This window comes from Falco rusticolus, chromosome 3 (assembly GCF_015220075.1).
Source record: "Falco rusticolus isolate bFalRus1 chromosome 3, bFalRus1.pri, whole genome shotgun sequence".
In the NCBI taxonomy this organism is placed as follows: Eukaryota; Metazoa; Chordata; class Aves; order Falconiformes; family Falconidae; genus Falco; species Falco rusticolus.
In genome coordinates, this window is record NC_051189.1 from 55585584 (window position 1) to 55607010 (window position 21427).

At 44.4% G+C, this 21427-nt stretch overlaps 1 protein-coding gene and 1 long non-coding RNA gene across 3 annotated transcripts in view; one reads left to right on the plus strand and one right to left on the minus strand.

Annotated features, from left to right (window-relative positions):
* The first annotated feature begins 1164 nt into the window (after positions 1-1164).
* On the plus strand, positions 1165-20024 carry LOC119144285. The gene is made up of 4 exons (XR_005103040.1): positions 1165-1176; positions 2211-2217; positions 4144-4149; positions 18752-20024. It is a non-coding gene; the product is annotated as an uncharacterized LOC119144285 (long non-coding RNA).
* CABLES1 (Cdk5 and Abl enzyme substrate 1) overlaps positions 9556-21427 on the minus strand; it is a 72707-nt gene continuing 60835 nt past the window's right edge. For both annotated transcript variants that reach the window (XM_037379410.1, XM_037379409.1), the window contains 3 exons: positions 13471-13577; positions 12333-12540; positions 9556-10738 (listed from right to left, as the gene is read on the minus strand). In XM_037379410.1, coding sequence (XP_037235307.1) covers positions 10598-10738; positions 12333-12540; positions 13471-13577 — 456 coding nt within the window. In that variant the 3' untranslated portion in view covers positions 9556-10597. The remainder of the gene's footprint in view (positions 10739-12332; positions 12541-13470; positions 13578-21427) is intronic.

The following is a 21427-nucleotide window of genomic DNA, read 5'->3' on the forward strand; positions in this document are numbered from 1 at the left end:
TGTTACTGGAGATCAAGCTAGAGGTAAAGTTGTATGCAGGCATTGCCCTGGATCTTTCTTGCGAGCAGTTGAATGACCCGGTGTACTTGTGTAGCAAACTTCAGCATAGGGGAGAACACCCCAATAGCTGTAGCGTAAGAGACACAATAAATTTTAGCAGGCAGAAGAAAACAGCATTCAGCTTCTTCTCTTTGCCATCCTGCTTCTGGCTGTCCCACTGCCAAAGACTGAAATCTGCAAATCACTCCAGTGATGGCTGCTCGGAAAATGGAGTTGAACTTTCTTTCAAACATTATGCTCCTTCAGGACAGAGTTAATTGTTTTCTCTCATTTAACGTCTCCAGTTATATGCAAAGAATTAGGATGTAGGATAGACACAGAAGCTAAAAATTTCAGCAAGGCAGCTTTTATTTCTTTATTATACTTGTCTGTTCATACTGTCTTCAGCATGGGTGCTCCTTGGGCTTATTATTGATGATGAATAAGAACAGACTGTGCAGAGATTAACACAGATGGTTGTAGCCTCAAGACTTGATGAGCTGTAACCAAAGAAAATAAATCTCTACTTTCAAGGAGAGCCTTACACAACAGAATTTCGTGTGGCTCAGCTGTATTCAAAGTGGAATATTGAAATTGCTGAGCAAAGAATTGAATGGCTTGTGTTGTGAATAGCCGTGTTGTATGGGTAAGTTGCTTACCGCAGCCTCTCAGATGGAAAAAACTCAACTGTATTGTTTTCTTTTGGGTTAAAACAAACAAACAAACAAACCCATAAAACAAACCCTCTGTGATTCAGAAATCTTTGGAGAAAAGCAGTGTAGTTCACCAGAGCAACTGCTGAAGTGCAAAGGCAGCGGCACTGAAAATTTTGACAGATGAACCCTTAACCTCCTGCTACAGAAATTGGTGTAAGAGCTAGAAACTAACTTCCCCTTTCCCTTCAAAATCTCTCTCATGTTTTTCACTCTTCTTGTTTCTGAAGATGTGACATGAGGGCACCATTCTGGTTCAAACTCCTCTTTGAAACCATGGAAAGTCAGTTTTAAAGGCACAAATGCAGTGGGAGACAGCTGAGATGATTGTGTAACCTCTCAGTGCCAGCATGTGGGGCTTCAGCAGGTCGTGGGAAAATGGGCACAGGTTTTTAGACCAGGGGAAACTTGGGTGTGCTACCGTGTTCTGCACTGTGAGTTAATAAACCACATCTTCTTTAACACTGATGCGAATTAAAACTTCTTTTCAATCAATCGTGATACTCTGTTCACTTTGTACGGGCTTCAGGCTAGATGCAGCTCCCTTAGATAGATGGTTGTGCTGATGGGAAGGTCTTAGGCTGTGAATTCAGCTGGGAAGAGGGAAATAATGGAATATTATATTGCACCAGCTCCCAGTCCACTCAATTACTTCATCCAAAGGTAAAGACTGGAAGGGTTTTGCAAGCGTTCATGTTTTTTAGGGAAAGGAGGGAAGAGAACATACTCTGGAAGAGCCAATGTCTTTCATGCTGGTCTCACTGAGAGACTTTATGAACTCACTTCATGACAAATTCTTTCATGGGCTGGAGATATGTCTATCTGGACTTATAGGAACCACTCCAAAAATACATTCCTGCTATAGAATTCTATCATTATTCTTCATGTAATGGTTTAAAAGCAAACAATAAAGCAAGGCCATGGCATGAGATTTCAGCCGAAGCACTCTTTAAGGTTTTGAAGTTTTGGGGGTGGGGTTTTTTTGGTGTAGAATCCATTATGCTTCCATCTCATCATACTGGTTTCATCTCCTCCTATATTCTATAGTAGTCTTATATAAATAACCATAGTTACAGTTACGCTAAAAATAAATATTTGTTTTACTTTATTGCTACACTGCTAAGTGCAAAACAAATCATATGAGGACAATATTGTTATTAAATCAATCAGTAGGTTTGAGAGCAGCAATTTTGCTTGTTTTTCCAGCTTTTTATTATTTTTCCCCTTAAGAACCCCATTGCTAGGATCTAAGCTCAGTTGCACGCTTCTGCTCCGTGGACAGCAGCAACCCAGGTGTAGATGGGTTTCCACACACCTTGATGGGCTGCTCCAATGTCTGATAAGGTCTCCAGTAAAGGCTGCTACCATGACTTCTTCCCTCTACTCAGCTGCTTATTTTAATGAACTACAGATCGATGTCCCTGAGATTCCTACCACTTCTTCAACCCTAGTGATGAGTACAAAAGTGAACTGGGGAAGTTCAAATGTCATCAGCTATGTCTCAGATCTTTAAGAAATTAAGGAAAGAATAACTTGGATGATTAGCAAATTTAACATCACAGTGATAGATATCGTACCATATACATTCAAAAGATCGATTTTGCAAAGTGTCTGGGCTTCCTGCTGGTGAGGAATATTTCTATTTCTCAGCCCATGGCCTTCCTTGCAGACTTTCATGCTACCCTCCTTTATCTTTCTAACTAAGGCTCTGCTTTGGGTCACAGACTGCCATTTCTTTAATATTTGTGCATAATAATTGTGCTGCCACCATCAATTACATTCACCAGATATTTTTCTTCCTGGCCTCCTGCAGCTTTAATCTGAAACTTTCCATTTTCCTGTCCATGGACACCATCACAGCCTGAACAGAGTCCAATTTTCCATTAATGGACACAGCAGGCTTTTAAAATAAATCAGATGAAGATTGGAGTCTGCAGCTCCGGATGCACCGTGTGAAAGAGTTAGCCAGACCCAACTCCCAGCACTGCACCAGCTTCTTTCTGCTTATCTTTGCATTTATTAAAATAATAAAAGGTGAACCAAAAAATAATAAAGAAAAAGAAACAGACAGCTAAACAGCAGCAGCCAAGTGAGAAGCACCTAACACGGAATAAAAGAAGAAACAAGATCTCATAGTTCTTAACCCATCTACATGATCTGTAATTTAAACTGTGATATCTGAATGTTCCTTAGAGAGTACATCTGAATGTAGTTACCTCGTATGCTCCACTGACTGGTAGAGGTCTAACTTGGCATGGTATTTCTTTCTCAGATTAGAGGAAATAAAAGATTGGGTTCTGGACAAAGAAAGGTCATTTTTTTTCTTCTATGTAGATTGTTGTCTTAATTCAACTCCAACCTGTACAGAAACAAGATGATACACAGGTCGCCCTGGAAGGCAGATGACAGTTTGCAGGGTCTTGGATTCAGAAAACGTTAATCAGCTTCTCAGGTTGTCGTGGGAGATGAGCACTTTGAAGTTCTGGTGTTGGCTTTGTGTGCATTGTAAACTTTGCCCATGGAAATATCCCAGCTGTTGATTGGTGTCCAGTCTCTGCTGCTCATTGGAGGATGTTTCAAGATAGCTGGGAGGATGTCACTCCAGGAGCAGGCATTAAATATTGAGCTTCAAAAAGCACACCGGGCTTTTGAAAGGTGTGCATGTAAATGCCCTGTGATTGCTTATAAGCTTGAGTTGGTCTAGCTTTGGCTAGAGAAAACGCTCACAACTAGAAATGACTGAAATTGGAACAACCTGCTGATGTTTGGAAGTGTGTTGGGCTTTGTCCATGTGAAATGTCTAAATCATACTGAGATGTTTTGTTAAAATGCTTGTGCTCCATGAGGAGCTACAGTGCAGGTAGCTTGTGGGTTGCATCACAGGAGGTCGGAGCACAGACCTAGCCCTCTCTGAACAGCTCACTTTTGGCCTTGAAGGCAGAAGGAAGATTGCTGATAACTGCATTTCAAGCACGCTGTTCAGCACACTTTTAGTCCTCTCACAGCTAGTGTGGGAGAGGAGAGGTCCTTTTCTTAAGAAGAGATGATGATGAAGATGATGAAGATGATGATGATGAGCGGGTAATCATTGCTTCAATTTTCCTTTCTTTAGGTGGGCATGTGATTAACATCCCTTTTCCTCTAGGGATGCTCATGTGGACAACCGTGGTGATGGCCCCTTGCTTCCCTTCTGGCCAGCACTGTGGGTTTCCCCGTAAAGGAAAGCCGAATGGGTGGTGAGTGGGTGCACAGCCAGGTCTGACACCAACGTGCAACCAAAAAGCAGCCAATGTATGCAGGTGGGAACCAGGCCCACTGCGCACTCCTGCCCTGCACTGAAGACAGAGCTTTCCTGATTAAAAGGGGCTGCACATGGCAGTTTAATCGACAGGAGTCAGTTGCCTTGCTGGCTGTGATCTCACCCACGGATGTGGGGTGGTGTGAGGAAGGTGTCTGGGGTTCAGACCTCCACTTAGGGGTGTTCACGTGTGCTGTGCTGCTGGGACATCCAGCTGCCAGCAAGTGGGAGGGACTGGGGCACCGTCTAGACTGTTAATCCAGCTCAGATGGTGACAATTCATCTTTGCTCTGAGTGGGTTGAGAGCAGTTTAGAAATAAAAGCTCTTTATCCATCTTTTTAACACTTTACAGCTACTATGTTTCTACATTAGGTTTTTATCTTTTTTAACAACAACAAAAAAATACAACCAGGCTTCTTTGGTTGCCAGCAGAAAATACTGCCAGAAACCACACGCTCCCATTGTTTTCTGCAGATTTATAATTTCATGAACTGTTCCTCTCTCTCTCACACAGCCTGCCCGACTGTTCAGCTCTGCGTTCTTCTGAATCTATTCCTGGTGCATTATCTTTCCTCCCCATCTGTAATGGCAGTTTAGCCAAGGCCCTGCTGAGGTGTGGAGGGGTCGGGAGGACATCACGAGTGTGCTGCTTTACCAGCCAGGGCTGCCCTGTGTGCTCCTTGCGAGGGGGAAGCAGACCAGCTTGCAATGCATCTCTTGTGCTTACCACTTGGTAAGCTTGCTTTTTCTTTAGCAATCTATAAATATGTTGAGATTTGCCATCTTATCTGCCTTTTATTTTAATTTGTGTGTATGTGACGATTGGCTAAGTGTGAGAGAAGGGGAAAGAGCTGAGACCTGTGCACTCCCAGGGGTTCCTAATACACAAACAGGTGGGCAGAGATTTAGGGACCAGACCCGTTCGACTTCTGGTGTGAGGGACTAAAAGCTGATGCTGCGCCTGCTGTTCTCATGCTGTGATATAATGCCTTTGCCCTTTGTAAAAACTCAGCGCAGTGCAGCCGTGTGGGCAACACAAATAATTGGTGTGGTAACAGAGGAGAAACAGGTGGCTTGCAGTAGTCCAGATGTTTCCAAATCTTTCCTTGCTGCAAGGCTTCAGCCTGAAGGAAAGCTTGTCTAAAGCACAGACTAAAAACAAAGCCAAAATCCCAATATTCCCTCTCCTAAATCAATGAACAGAATCCATTCCTGGTAACCCAGGCTGTGTTTGTGAACACAGGGCGGTTAATACTGGTTTGTAAATGAGCCCTTCTGCCTCTTCATGCTCTTGCTCTCCCAGTCAGCTCTGAAAGTAACAACCCTCCAGCTGCTGGTAGAAGAAGCAGCGAGGAAGAAGGTAACTTGCCCTTGGTGTCTGTATGTGCTTGGCAGGAAAGAGGGAGGCGTATAAAGGCTGGCTTATGCCTGCTGCTGAACTGAAAATGAGGGAAGTTCCGGTCTCATGTCAGTGGTTCTGAAAACCTGGCTTGCACCGCTTCTTCCTCGGTGGACATACCCACTGACATTAGCCAAAGCAACACTTCACTGTGCTTGGGAGCCCTTGGAGCTTCTTGCCTCTCTTTTCTTCTTTTAGTATGTCGTCAAACTACATGCCAGAACTTTGTTAAGACTAGTAGCTGCTGCTGAGAACATCCCCATCACAAAATCTCCATAGAGGAAAGATTTCAGTTTCACATTAGATGAAATACTGACATGAGCTTAAAAAGTTGTAAATCAGTTGCCAATGAAATTTGACTGCCAAGTAGAAGGCTTCTTCTGGTTTGAGAAATTAAGTCCTGGAGCATCTGCATATCAATGTAGCAGAGGCAAGGGTCCCAGCTGGGTTAAGATGACGGGACTATGGAAAGGGGTGTATGACAGGTTAGAGGAACATGTAGAAAAGGCAAATTAATTCATGATAATAGCCAATATTTAGCTCTCGCTAGGGGAAGTGTTTGCCACTGCTTGCCCCGCCCCCCCCCCCCCCCCCCCTCCACCTTGCTTTGAAGGTCTACCGGCCATTTCAAGGCTCAGAGCTCCTGCTCTTTCCCAGCAGCAGACTAATATGTGTCGCTTCTCTCGCTGTTGGTCCTGGCATTTGCTGGGGTCTGGGCTGGGCAAGGTCTCTTCTTACAGCGACAGCTCTCCCCGGCGCGGATCCCGACAGCAGGCTGGGGCTGAGGCAGGGAGCTCTGGCTGTGTGGGATCGGTGGGGCTGGTGGGAAAAAGCCAGGTTTGGGATCTCAGAAAGGCCTTTACGCTTGTGTGCAACTTTGAAGGGATGCTCCTGAAGCTTCTTTTTCCTCTTCTTTTTTTTCTCCTCTTCACTACAAGGTTTACAATGGACGATGAACAAATTAAGTTCAAATCTGCCTCCCTCCCTCCCTCCCTCCCTCCCCAAAGGTGTAACTCGGGACAGATTTCAGTCTCAGCCAGTGATGTTGGCATTGCTGCTGTGATTGCTCAGTGTCTCACCTCGCTAAACTACTTTTTACCTTTCCTTTTTTCTTTTTTTTTTTCCCCTCCAATGTTTAATGTAGGGCCTCGTGCCAAACTCCTTTAACATTGTGGGAGAGTGTTACTATCTCCTAACAAACTACTCACTGCTTCCAGGGAAGACACATGCTGTGGGCTCCTATTTTAGGAGGCTGGAGCAGTTAGCTGAAGTCGTATCATTTAAAGATGTTATAGACTAACCCAAAGAAGCCATTGCCTGTTAAGTGAGTAGTTTTGGAAAATGATTCCAAAAGCTTTTTTCTGTATATTTGTATGTTCTGGGCTCTGTGTAAATCCAGCTAATGTTCATATTGCCCCAAATATGATTTACAGCTGAGGGTCTCTGGAGAACCCAGACAGTGATGAGTGGAGGTAGGAAGCCAAACCTTTTGCGTATCTTCATTAATGTGGAATGAAAATGCACAATAAATGGCTGTCCTAGGTGGAAAAAAACGGCTTGAATGCCAACAAGTGGTGGATAATTGGGTGTGTGGGCACATAAATGTCTAAAACTGAACTTTCAACCTCCCAAGCAGAAGCAGCTGCTTGTGAACTACAACTGGTACAGCAGCCAGTTGTAAATTTTACTACCACCTAGACTAAAGCAAAATGACATATCCCAAATCTCCAGTGAATAAGGGGTTGTGAGACACGAGCAATGCTGAGGAGCCTGCTTGTGCCTTGTCCTTCTGCACACTGATGGTTTGGACTGGGAGAACCAGGGCCTGGCAGCTCCAGGAGGAGGAGCTGGTGCTACAAAAAACGGCTTAAAAAAACCTCAACCCAAAAGAATGGTCTGGGAAGAAGTTCCAAGATCTTGGCTGGAGGAAACATCCTGATAGCGAGGGCTCCGCAGGGAGATGAATGCCAGGAGATGGCGAGGGCCCTTGGGCAACCCCACCACTGGCTTCTTAATAAGCAGCTTTATGTCCCAGAGGAAGACAAAACCAAAGCCATTAGGCACATACAGATGAGCGAACTGAATCATTTTACATACTGTCACTGGTGGAAAAGAGTCTGGGTTTTCCAAGCTTTTTTTTAAACTTTTATTTATTTTTTTAGAAAAGGAATAAACTCTGCATGGTAGAGTGTACAGTATATAATTTCAAAACAGAACAAATGATATGGAATGGATTATTTTTCCAAACTATTAGAAGTTGAACCTAAAATCATTTGTAAATCAACACTCATTACCATGTAAGACAAAGGAAAAACAATCAACGTGGTTTTTGTTTGGTACAGATTTCCTCTACCACTTCAGCCTGAATTCCCAGGGTTGGGGAGAAAAGGGGGGCAAATCCTGCCCGTTGTCCTAACCATAATTGTACTGACCAAGCTTTGTGCTCTGAGACCTAGCATCATATGGCTTTATATACGTTCCTAAGTGAACAGTGCAACATAATCAACATCTTAAGTGTTTATTCCACATTCAAACTGTAACTGAACATCACTTTGAAACCCTTTCCCGCCCCCAAAACAACAGGAACAATAAAAAAAAGCAGAAAGTCTCCAGCAATCAGATTTCATCCCAGAAATCTGTGTAAACTGTAGATCAGGGTTGGGTAGCAGCACAGAAGACAAAAGATGTGACAGCATGATTCAATAGCGTCTCTAAAGACTACTGTAAGACTGTCATTCTTTAGTCTGCATCTTGCAATCACAATTTGCTTTCTCCCTGCAATACTATAAAGCAACATTAAAAAAAAATCAAGACTCAAAAGCAAAAGGTAGAAGCCTTTATAGAAAAGTAAAGCTTCTGCTTAGCCTTGAGTGGTCACTATTAGAAACAGATCTCTGCAATCAGAAGCAAATCTTGAACGTATATACACGACTTCAGTGGAAAGGGATGCAGCCAAGGATGGAAGCCCTCCTAGCAAACCCGCAGACCGTTTTGGCTTGTAGGTCAACTACACTGCCTTTTGGGACTGAATAAACTGGCAGGGCAGCCGCAGGCATCAGGCATGCTCCAGGCTCGTGGCTCCTCTGTCCCTGGGCTGCATGGGGGCCGCGAAGAGGAGGAGGAGGAGGGAGCAGGCTGCCGGCAAGGGCTCCCCTCCCCTAGCTCCACAATTGGCTGAAGGACGTGTGGGATGCAGCGGCCTGGGGTGTTGCACTGGGGAGGTTAAGTGCAGGCTTTTCTCTTTACCCCCTCCTCCCTATTCCTGTTGGAATGTATCTATAGCAGTAATTAGATAAGTATTAATAGTAACTGTAAGCTACCATAGTCACTCTCCCCCTTAAAATGGAGGGAGAGCAATAGCATCAAACGAATTCCCATTTGTCCTGACATGAGTAACCTTTCCAGATCCTGTAGAGCAATCATACACAGGTGTTTTTCATACTAGAATTTAAAGGAGTCAAAGCTGGTAAAGAAACTGGATGTTTCCTGGCCTAACTGAAGGAAATAATAAAACTGTTTAAAGTAAGAGCGAAAGAAAGTAAGCATTAGTGTGTTTATATCCTCTGGTATGTCCCACTTCTCTACAATCTGCTCACAAGCCCTTTCCATACTCTGAGCAAGCACTCCCAAACTTAAGAAAGGTAAGGCTTCAGCTAAAGTCTCACGGCTGAGTTTATTATTTATTTTATATAATTACCATAAACGTAAGTATATTTGACTTTACCAGATCCATGTGGGGCATGTCAAGGGCAAGGCTTGTTAAGTGAACCAGCGTGGGAGAAGATTGGACAGGGGTGTAATCCCACAGGATAACAGCAATTGAACAATGTCCGTAAGCATGGCGCTAGCTTAGTGTGTATGTAGCACTGGGGAGCTTGGATGAAACTCTCCAGCTTTCTGGGTGTCCAGTCAGAAGCAGGGAAGCTGCAAGAAGTTTTACTGTAAAACTCCAGTACTGAAAAGTCTAAAGGAACTGGACCTCTAACTTCAATGGGCACTGATTTTAGGTTTTGCACAGTCAATTCTGTTAAAAACCAAAAGTTTAATAGCTGATGCCCCTGCTGTTGGAGCCTTAAGACACCTGTTATACTGCTGAGCCCTACTCTTTTTTTTTTTTTTTAATAAAACACTGTTTTAAGATAGAGCACAATAAATGTGCTTATTACGCACTCTAACATAGAGCACAGAAATACAACACTACAGAGTGCAAGTCTAACCATCTCCACAGTGGGAAAAGTGCGAAGGTTAAAAATACGCATGTGGCTTAACACAAAATATTTTTAAAAAACATGACATGGAAATCTTATACTAATGCTTTCATCTTTATCACAAACGTGACTGAAAACTTAAAGTCAGTTGCTGATCCTTCTCTCATAGTAGCAGTGGTGTAATCCTTTCAAAGGTACAATGCTGGAAAGACCAGAGAATAAAAAAACCAAGTGTCCAAAAATGATCCCATTTAACACTTTTCCAGTAGTTACATTTTTCAAGAAGTAAACACGTAAGGTCACCTTGATCTTCACCATCGGTAACTGATGCACTTGGAAACAGCTAAGCCAACCACCTGGACTGAGATCAGTTCAGTGTTGCGCACACACACACACACACGGATACACACACAAACACCCCACAGGAAAAAGTGCACTTTCAATTGCTGATACAAAAATAGATTGGCACATTCTTTTTGACACAGTGAAGATATCCTCTTTAAAAGCTTTTTCACTTTAAGAAGTCCTCTTGGAAGTTGCAGCAGGTCTGTAGAAAAAGCACTATGAGAATGCACTCACGTGGGCTTCCAGGGTTTGTGTGATGGAGAGAGGGGTGGTCATGGAGGCTGCCCTTCCAATTTTTGCCACCTTTTATAGCTGCAGTCCCCACAGGTAGGCCCAGTCGCCACCCAGTTTCAGCACATTAACCATTTACCAACAGCTCAGTCTTCACCTGCTTTGAGAAAGTAACGATACGTGAATTTGTCCAAGCTGAGAGTCTTACATTGATGCAGTGTTTGCTATATGTTGCCAGAAAAACTGTTTTGAGGAGAGAGAGTGAAGCGTTAGGAGTCTGATGTTGCATTTCCAGTAGTAACTGTGGCTCAGGAGAGCCAAGCGGGAACAGTCGGGAGCCCCTTCCCCGCAGGGCAGCCAGTGCTAGGAGTTCTGCACCAAGCGTCTGTAGTGTGGCATCACTTCATGCTCAGGAAGGTGGAGAGCAAATTCCAAGGCCACCAGCACCGGGAACTCGAAGGCGATCAGCTCTCGCCTGTTCAGCCGGAACTTCTCTTCCAGTTTCTGCAATGACAGACAAGTAGAAAAAGAAAGAAAAGAAAGAAAGTCTTTGTGAATGAGGATTTGACTTTCTAGTGCTTTCTTAAAGATAACATTATTCAAATCGTGCGTGCCGCTGTCATTAAACCTCTGCGTTGCTGGCCTTGCATGGCTCTAGGTTTAGAAAATGAGAGCGGGATGAACTGGATGTACTGACTCCTTACTGTGAACGCAAAGCTCAGCCAGCCATGCTATTTCTGACGTGTTCATCATTTCACTCATTCCATCTCCAGCAGATACATCTCCTAATGATCACAGTGATTATCACTGCAGGAAGAGGGAACTCCTGGCTTCACACAAACATTGAAATCACTTGTGTAATGGAAGGCATGCACCTCCTAACTGCCCACAAACTCCCTGCACTGCTTGAAATCACTGATTTTGCTTTCAGCATCAGTCTGTGTTACAACGCCCTATTGGGAAAATTATTTCTGCTGCAATTAGATACATTTGATCTTAATACCTCAGAGGCAGAGGATGTCATCTTCAACAACCCTAAGAACAGTGAGTAACAGAAACTACTCTCCTCAAGGGGGATGAAATGGGTTTTATAGTTGGCTTTCTGCTGTAACATACTAAACCTCCCATCTGCTCTGCTGTTTTCACTGGATTCGGATGCTACAAGTAGGCAAGCAGCTGTTCAGGGATATTTAGCCCCCCTCCCCACAACCTCTTCTTATGATCTCCCTGGCTTGCTACTTCTCTGACCACTGGGTCCACTGAAAAGCTCAATGTGTCTTAAGGACGGAATGATGATTCAGGATAGCAAGAGAGGCCAGATCTTCCAGCTCCCACTGGGTTGATTTTTTTTCTGGTTGTTCAGAGGGCTTTCTAACAAACTGTCAACCCAGCTCTGTGACTGTGGCAGAAGGGCATGAGTCCAGTCCTGGCCCCCAACCAAGTTCCCGTCTCCTGAACTGAGTGAGCTGGTTGTAGCCAAGTGCTCAGCTACCTGCCTAACTTCTGCAGCATTAAATCAGATTGGTATCTTAGTGCTGGTGAAGGATTATGGAACAACGCTCCCCCCTGTTAACTCTTTCACATGAAGTAGGTGAAAGACCAAACACTGTACTCTACAAAAAAATACGCTGGGGTGAGGTTTTCTAATGCAAACACTTCTTTTAAGTTTTCTTTCCCAAAAGCTTAACTTGATGCAAGAAATACAAACTTGGTAGTCTATTAGAGTCCCTCTGGAATTAGTATCTGCATTTACCTCTCAAAGGAGAGTCCTTACTGGCACTCTTGAAAACATAATTAAAAACAAAATTAATCTCCTGAGAGTTAACTTTTAACTTGTACTGACAGAATGGTGGTCAGATACTTCTCAGACCTCACAGTATATGACACCAGGGTCTTCAAACACACCAAAAGAGCTTCCCTCGCCTCTGCAGTAACATTGATCAGTACTACTTCCATACAAATGTGAAAAAAAAAACGTATTTAGCTGGCTGTACAGCTGGAAACCTAGAGGAAAACATGACTACTGACAGGCGGGCTTGTGTAGAGCACACACTGGCACTTCACGAAGAAGGAACACTGGTAACCTATGGATACGTACATCTATAAGATGCTTGACTTCATGTTTTCTGAGGTCACTGCCAATTTTGGCTGCTAAAAGAACACAGGCTCCAGCACAAAGCTTTCTATTTTGCTTGTTCAGCTTCCCCTTGAGAGCGAGCTTCTCAAAGTAGACAAAGGCCATGGCCACTGTGGGCTCTTCAAAACCACATTCTTCTTGAGCAAGCTTGCGCATTTCTCTCTTCAAGCTGAGTAAAGAGACCAGACAAGTATGCTGTGAGCTGTGTCTTAAAACATTTCTCATTTCATCCCAAGTGTCATCTTTTCATAGATTCCTGCTTAGTCAAGTGGAGGAGAAAAGGAAAACGTAATTTACTGGGCAGGTATCTTTACGCTCTGTTTTGGGTACACATTTCATGGTGCATTTTGACCTCACTCTTCCCCCTCACTGCCCCCAACACATAGTTGTGTCAAACTACAAAAGCAACTGAAAAGCTCTGACATTTTTAGTAACAGTATTTCATCAGAGGTCTTAAGCTCCACACAATTTATTTAGTAACAACAGCTTGATTGCTGGTGCTCTATATGGAGCTTTGCTACTGGTTATGGTTGGGCAAATCCAGACTCACAGGCTTTCCACGTACTGCAGTATTTTCTGGTTACAGAGCAACATGACTCAGTATCCTGGCCACTTCGGTCAAATGAAATTATCATTATTTCAGTGAAGCTGTACGTTGAGCCTGCTAGCCTGGAAACAGTGATGAAATACTACAGCTTTGCTGTGAAGCTGACCACTGCTTCTGCTTCTGGCCATGCTCTCTGGACAAGGCACAAAAGTCAGCATTTCTCTTTCCTCAGTCTCCTTCTAAGCTAAGTGTCATGAGTTTAGAGACTGTTGTGTTATTTTTCCGGGTATTTTAGTATAGTGCATGCCCACCTTGCATCCTCATCTCATTATATGCTGCATTTGACACCTGACCAATGCGTGTTTGTACATTCCCCTATCTTGTTTACTCAGCCCACTAATTAAAGCAATCATTTGATTTATTCTGCACCTCTACCGGTCACGGCTCCTGAAGATCAATCAGTGCTGTGTCTCGCCTCATACATGGCAGCAACTGCACTGAAATGTGAGACAGATGCATCATGTTGCAGCCTTACCAAGCTTTGCAACATACCTTCTTATTTTACTAAGGGTTAACTTGATGTGAGGGAACTTCTCCTTAAAAGTCTCATTCATGTCCTTCTTGAGATCTGATGGCTTCACGTAGTCTATGACTGTGGTCTGTAACACATGGTCAAGAGAGAGTTACTCTTTTAGTTTGTAACCAACAAGATGACTCAATTCCCAAAAGCAAGGAGTACCTAACAAGCGCCAGTCAGTCCCAGCGCTTTCAGCAGAGGGGAAAATTAAGTCTGAATTAAGGCAACAATTTGTTTGTGACTGCTCTGTCAGAACAAGTGACCTGAAATCTGAGATGACTGTACAGCACAAGCCTTGAACAACACATACCTCATCAAGATCTTCCAAGTATCCGTAAGAGTGAATTTAAGCTACATGTAGGTGGATGACATCTTGCTAAACAAAAAACCCAAACAAAACCAAATCACAGTAACTGATCCGATGACCAGATTTTGTGTGCATATCTCCATTCGGTTCTGGGACATACTGTCAGTTTCTCTCCAAATGATTCTTCAAAGGAACCACTGGCACAGATTCTTCACTGCCATAGCATGCATTTGTGATAAAACGGTAATAGCCTATGCGGCAGGTCATTCAGCAGAGTGCGAGATAGTAATGCCGTCATAAGTTAGGCAGTAAGTGGACAAAAACGCTGAGCTGGGACAACGTTTCAAGCATACAGTCTATTTCCTTTATGTTGAGCGTCCTGTTCTTTTTCATCACAACCTAAATAATTCCCCCAAATAGCAGAGTCCTCCTGGCCAGTACTGCAATGCCAGCGCTCACATCTACAGATACACAGCACTTCTCTTGTTCCCTCAGTCTTCGTTCTGGTAGCATTTTGCCCAAATTCTCTGTCACCACTCACCTGGCCGAAATCTATCAGCCGACCAAACCAACCTTCATTTTGGGGATGTGTCAATTCTCTTCCTGGCTGTGGCTGTTCTGCCCCTTGGACAGAAGCAGAGAAGAGCCCCAGCTTATGCAGCTAGGGGACAACCTCGTCCCCAGGCACCCAGCTCCCAGCCAGCTTCAAGCATGGGCAGTGGGAGAGCAGCAGTCTGCAGGGCAGTGCATTCTCCTTCCAGTAAAGTAGTTTTTCCCTTCCAGTTTCTGTTTATGATCAACCTATATTATAGTAAAGGGCTGTCACCGCTGAACAACAAGAGGTGGAAAAAGGCACGCAAAACACTTGTCGTGTGTTATGCCTTTATCGCTGTATTACATCCCCATGGGAATCTGAATCAGCCAAGAAGGCTGACAGCATATGCTTGCAGGTTTTTTTAATAATTAAAATAGTATATGGAACGGCTTGGGGAGAAGAGAGTGTAACGGCTCTAGACAGCAATCTGACAGCTCTTGTTATCTGACATTGTTCTTGTCTAGATCCAAAATGAGCATGAAGGGAACACGAAACTGAAATAATGGATAATTACAGTAATTTAAAAGAAAGCAGAGCATGTGTTTCCCCTGAGTAGCGCACAGCAGTATTTGAGGTAAACATACTGTAACAGAGAGGAAAAACACAACTTCTTGCCATGGGATGTTGTTACGGTCATACACATGTTTTATAATGTGGGCCACTGCTATTTGATTTGCAGTGTGAGAAGCATCATCTGTCCAGATAAATTGCTCCCCACTACATCCCAGCAGGTAATTCTGCTGGGCACATCACACACAAGTCTCCTGCTGCTGTCCTGTGTATAAACGCTTGTGAGTCCCCTCCAACACAGTTACGTGTTATGCACTAGTCCAATTTTTGCTCAGTAAAAAGGATAATTTATTAAGGAAATTCAGTCCTATTAAGAAAAGCTTCCAGAAACCACCAAAAAGGAGGAAGCCACATCAACCCTCTTCAGCCACCTCTGCTGCCCTGCATGCGCACAGATAAGCTCGAACTTGGGTCCAGGCAGACACGGCAGTGCCACTGAGGTTAAAAATTTATATGCTGTCTTGATGCTGATGCAGGCAATGTGCTATCATGCCTGAATAAAAGAGGAAAAGCCAGGGAGGAGAAACCTTGCCCTACCTGGGGTTGGAGCGAAAGGCTTCAAATGGATATGTGGGTCTGCCTGGTTTTAATCTCGGAGAGGTTGGCTGGACCTAAGCACGCACCCATGCACGTCGTTGCAGACAGCTTCTCATGTGCTTCATCTCACCTGGCACACAGATATGCTGGAGTTTCATGTGTTATTAAGAGGGTTCCTCTTAGTACTGTTACAAGAGGACTACTGAAACGAGCCACATAACATAATTTAGACCAGCACCATCTGCTACTCAAAGTACAGAAACATCGGTCGATGCTGCTCTTACAGAGTCAAGAGATGCTCAGTAGCATCTAAGGGCTACCCACTACTAAGATGATTTCCGTTACTACCAGCATTTTCTGGATGTCTTAGGCAATCCTCGAAAGAGTGAGCTCGGTGTTACTGTGCAAAGCTACATGACACCTTATTTCATGCTTCACTGCAAACCTAACTGCCTGTTGTTCGCTCTCCATTACCTCAGAGCTCTTTAGGTTTATCTTGATTATCTCCCTCAAAGCATCATGGATTTTTCTGGCAGACTTGCCTTCGGCTCTCTCCAGGTTATCACCTTCCCTTGCACAGAGGAGGATGCAATCACACAGGAACCTCACACAAAGGACAGAAACCCCTCTGCAGCGGAAAGGGCACTGCAGCTGAGGGAGGACCTTGACCATCCTCCAGACTCAGCTGTAAGGGCTGCACAGAAATTATGCCAGACAGCAAGTTTCAGTCATCTTCGTGTCTAACAAGTAGGTGCCAGCGTGACTCCAGCTCTGGGGGTGACTGCGCAGAGGGGGAGGGAGCCCTGGGCTCTGGCGCACAGCAGCAGCACCCCCCGGGGCGCACCTTTCCCCACAGCTGCTCTGCAGGCACCGTCTGTCTTACCTGGGACTCCTCCAGCCCGTGGGAGAAGTGCCAGAATTCAGCTAAATTCCCTTTAGAAGGAGAAAAGCGCTTTTTTAAAATTTTCTTTAAAGTGAAGCACTTAGAGGCTTGAGACTAAGCAGATGGCTTAAAACTGAAAATGGTAAGGAGGTACGGCTATTTTTAATTGCGGAGATTTATCAGTTTTGTCCTGTTGATAAGATTCTCCTCCCCAACCCTGAATACTGCTGTTTCCTGTGAGACAACAGTCTCTATGATATAAATCACAATAATGAAATCCAGATGAAAGCTGGTGCGTGCTGGTTTTGATTCATGTAACAGGGTAACGGCAGCATGTTTGAACACACTGGCTCTAAGGCAGCTGTCTCATCTTGTCAGTGCCATGCTGGAGAGCTCAGCTAGCTGCCCTTATTCTCAAGAATCTTCATCCCATCGCACACCCCCCACCCCCACCCCCCAGCTTTGATTTCCCCCCACCCCCGCAACTGCTGCAGAAGCCTGACTTTGTCTGGGCAGCGGGACCCTGTTTGCCCAGCTGCTGCCTATAGAAATGCATGCATGTGGAACCCTGACCACCACAGAGGCAGGCAGCAAAAATAAAAGAGTATCTGTTGACAGGTAACTTAAAAGCAGCGCTGTATTAGTGTCTGTTGAGTGATCAAATGAGTCACCCCTGCTAGCTGTTTCTGACCAGGTACTCGAGCACCCCTCTTGCTGTCACGCTGGGGCTGGGGCACAGCACTCATGAGGCTACATGAAATCCTGGTCCCCGACCCTGCTCCTGCCCAGGGCAATTCCTGCACTCTGCAAATGGCTCGGCACCAAGCAGCAGCCCCCCACTCACTGCTGCCCCTGCCCACGAGGGATGGAGCAGAGGAAACCTCTGGGGTGGCCCAGTGACCCACAAGGACCAGCTGGGATATGACATGGAAGGGTTCTGACCTAACTTCATCCTTTGCTGCCTGCTCCCTGCTCAGTGTTCACGCTTCCCTGTTTTAGGCCATTTCATTGCACTTGAGCTGCCTGCGAGTCCCAAACGAAGCTGCCATGTTGAGAAGACATGACTGTAAATGGCATGGATCTTTGTCTGTCCGGAACAATTCTGGTACTGCCTGTGTAGGAGAACCGTTCAACACCGATGCCCCAAATTTTATGAAGGGTTTGCAAATATTTCCCCCTAAAAGGAGCACAGCATTTTTCTATCCAAACATGCTTTCTTATACATAATGTTACTCCCTACCAGGCAGGCACCCTGCACTCCCAGAACTGTCAGACGCGTGAGCAAGGCACTGGGAACTACCAAACTGTCTCATACTCTAATCTCGAATGTTTGCAACTTCTGTCATCCACAAACATCTGTCTTGTTTCTCACAGCTTATTTGCACAAAACACATTTCACTTCAGTATTCAGCAATACTTTTTCATGAGCTCTGTTCACATCCTCTGTATACAAATCTGTGCGTGAGTATTTTAGTTTGGCAATGCAAGTTGCACAAGACAAATGAAAGCCTTGATATATGGTAGCTGACAGATGCCTGGAGAACATGATGAATGCTTTGGCCAAAATCTGTACACATTTTTTTGCATGACTGGCAGTTTTGAACTTGGAGGTTAGTTTGTGTGTTATTCACAAGCGTTTTCAAGCAGCTGCTTTCTCATAGGAAAGCTGTATATATAGTTTCATAAATACAGGAGGAGGAAGGATGCCTGAAATGGTTGGAAAGACTGGCAAGATGAAATATTGTTGAAAATAAATCCTACTTTGGCACGCTACCAGTAAAAGATGATCTAGCCTTGGATGCCTGCATCTCCTGCTTAAGGAGGATAAAATCAGAATAGAATAGGTGAATAAAACGAAAGATACATGATAGGCTGTCTTCAGCTGTCATTACTGTGTACCCCTGAAAAACCTACTTCACATAACGCAGACAGAAGACTGATGCCTTTAACAGACTTTCAGTAGGTCAGTGGTAAGTTCTCAACCACATAACAAATGAAAATACTCAAATGACTGCACTGCCTGGGTACCTTAATGCATACTATAGGTGACCAGCTATGTAGTTATAAACTGTCAGCAACCTAATTTATATAGTTATGGCTCAAGATGCATATATATGGGAAATCCTGATAGAGCAGAGACTTAAAATGGTGATGGAAAATGGTAGCAATTCCTTATTTATAATCTAAAAGAACCAACCCCAAAAGAAAAAAAAAAGGAAAAGGAAGACTAAAAGAAAGTGTTTCTGTTGTTACAAAGTTATTAACTTTCAAGGATCTTAAACTGAAAGATTTTGAATTTCACAAAACAATCTCAAAACTACCTCTGTGAATTAAAGCACATGGAAGGGCGCCAGTTTATTGGAGTTTATTGGAGTCTCAGCCAAATATAGCATCAAAAGCATAGACCACAGGGTTTAAATATGAATATATACCAGCACTACAATACTCTTCTCCCTGAGACTTTTGGGTACAAGGTCAGCAGCTGATAAAAAAGCAGTTTGGAGATGCCTGATTTACAGCTACGGAAGCAGCCTGAAGAATAGGGTGACAGCACCGAAGGACGCTGGCTGTAGCAAAGTACTCCTGACCTTGATGCTCCTCGTGAAGGACAGAACAGGAGAGCGAGAGACTGAATGCGCTATATCATCATGCAGGGCTTTTGTTAGACTACATGGCCAGGGCAGCAAGCAGTTCTAATTTTAAAATCACATTGGAGGACTAATATTTCATAATGCAGCCTGGCTGTGCTCGACACTAGTGCAGTACCTGGCAAATGCAGGCTGACAGCCCGCTGCAAGAGCACTGCAGATATCTGCAACACATTTTTTTACTGATGGTGTAGAGACGTCAATTTGTTTTGACATAATTAAACCAATACACTGAAATTGTTGTTAAGTACCCAAACCATCTCCAAGTCTATCCCTTGGGCATGGATAGATGGATATTGCATGGATGTTATTACAGAAGGGTCACTCAAAGTCAAGAAGCTACTGATCTGGCCTTTTCTTCTTTTGCTGCAAGTTTCAGCAGTGCATAGCAGCCAGCTAACACACTCCTGTGTTTCTGTGTTACCAACAAAAGCAGGACTGCAGGGTCAGCCTCAGTTCTGTTGCAGAGTGAGTTTTCTCCTTCTGCATGGAAGGAGTTTGTTTCTGCTGGCAAGAATGCAGGGAGGCCAGAGAGGCACTGACGGGTCTGGATGTACGCTGGTTGACATGAGATTCTAGCAGAGAAATTACTGCTCTGTCTGGTAGATAAAGCTCCTATTCTAGAGAGATTTAAGAATCTGCAAGAATTCCTGTTTTAGCAGTATCAGCCAGGAAGACATCTGTTAACTATGACATGATGTTTCCCTCCTTCCCCTGCCCCCCAGCATAAAATTTTTCTACCTCTTACTGTTTATATTGTGGCAGAGATTGTAGACTCTCCTACAAAGACAACACTAAGCGAAATGAATTCTCCAGGGTAGACCAGAATTTAAGTATGACTAATACAATTAAAACAAGCCATAGAGTTTGTGTTGGGAAAGTACTGAAGCTGCTTTTTCAGAATCATCCCGACAGGCTGTTTGTGGGCATTACTTTCAGACATGCGGCAGTGAAGTGTATATTCTTTGAAGCCAGGAATTTCACCTCAACAAAAAAAACACCAAAACCAAAGTGCTCCTCCTTCCCTGCAGCTATCTTCAATGAGGAAGCTCAGCTACTCCTTGAAAACAGCTGAGGACTTGCAGTTAAAAATCCTCTGCAAGTCAGGACTAATTCAGCTCGGTAAAATTACATGACTATAAAACCCATGTCAGTGACAACAACCTCAGGCTCCACAAAAACGGAGGGAATGTGTCCTGTGCTAACTGCAAGTTATTTCAGAGCAAAATCCAAGACTGACCACACATTTTGTCCATTTTATGCCTCAGGACAAGGCCTGCGGTGTTTACTGATGCAACATTCACACAGACCTCAACTGAGTGTTACCAGTGGAGAAATCCTGGCCTGCAAACCACGAGCCAGCTCCCAGGAGTAATATCTGTCCACGTAGCTTTATCCCACAGTCAGACTCGCAGCCCGGCTTCCCACCTCGCTCATCTGCACCACCACGTGTTCCCGTTCCTCTCGCACACCTTCCCCCCATTAATTGCTCTGACACCCATAAGGGTTGAGGGGGGGAGGGAACATCTACAAGCTCGCAGCTGCCAAGCATTAATGCTAAATGCTGGCCAAGTAACGAAACTTTAATTACAAGCTGCAGCTCTCCACACACAAAAAAATGTTCAGCGCTGACATCAGAGCCACTCTCAGCTGCTCTGGCACTTGCGAGAGGCGGTAATTACAGCTATACTCCACTCAGGACCAGAGGCTGGTTTCAATCTGTGTACAGCAGCTTTACAGCTCTGAGGTCATTTGGCAGAGGTCTGTCACTGCCGCGATGGCTGTGCACGGTCAGGAAGAAAACACAGGTTTCTTACTGGCCTCAGACTGCAATTTGCTTTAATTGCAGCATATGACAATTTTTATATTTGGAGAAGAAAATTACTTGAAATTACAGCCTATTATGCTCCTGTTTGCACTGATGTGAACTGCAGGGAGGAGGAACGCCAGCTGAGTGAGGGAAGTCTAATATGGATGTGAGTAAAGTCTCCTACATAGCCAAGATGGCCCTGTATATTCACCAGGTTGATGCACAAGCCCTCCTTACCCACAGCCCGAGCTGCAAAATGCTGTTTAACCTGCAAGTTCCGAGGACACTCCTGCACTACCTTTCCTCCCTTTTCTCAGCTGAAGGAAGCACTGGCCCCTTGTGAAATCTCTCAGCAGTCCTTGGTTTCTTGCGAACCTGTGCAGCTCCTGCAAGAGAGCTCATGGCACATGCCCGGATTCCCACCAACAAAAGAACACTTTACATCCTTCTTAGATTAGTGCACGCCTTCAGAGAGGGAGACAGGAGGGCTGCAGACCCTCAGGCAGTGCTGAAGAAGTGACAGCTGGAAGGCAAATTCACGAAAAAAACCCCAAAATGTCAAATAAGACATTTTTGCAGACA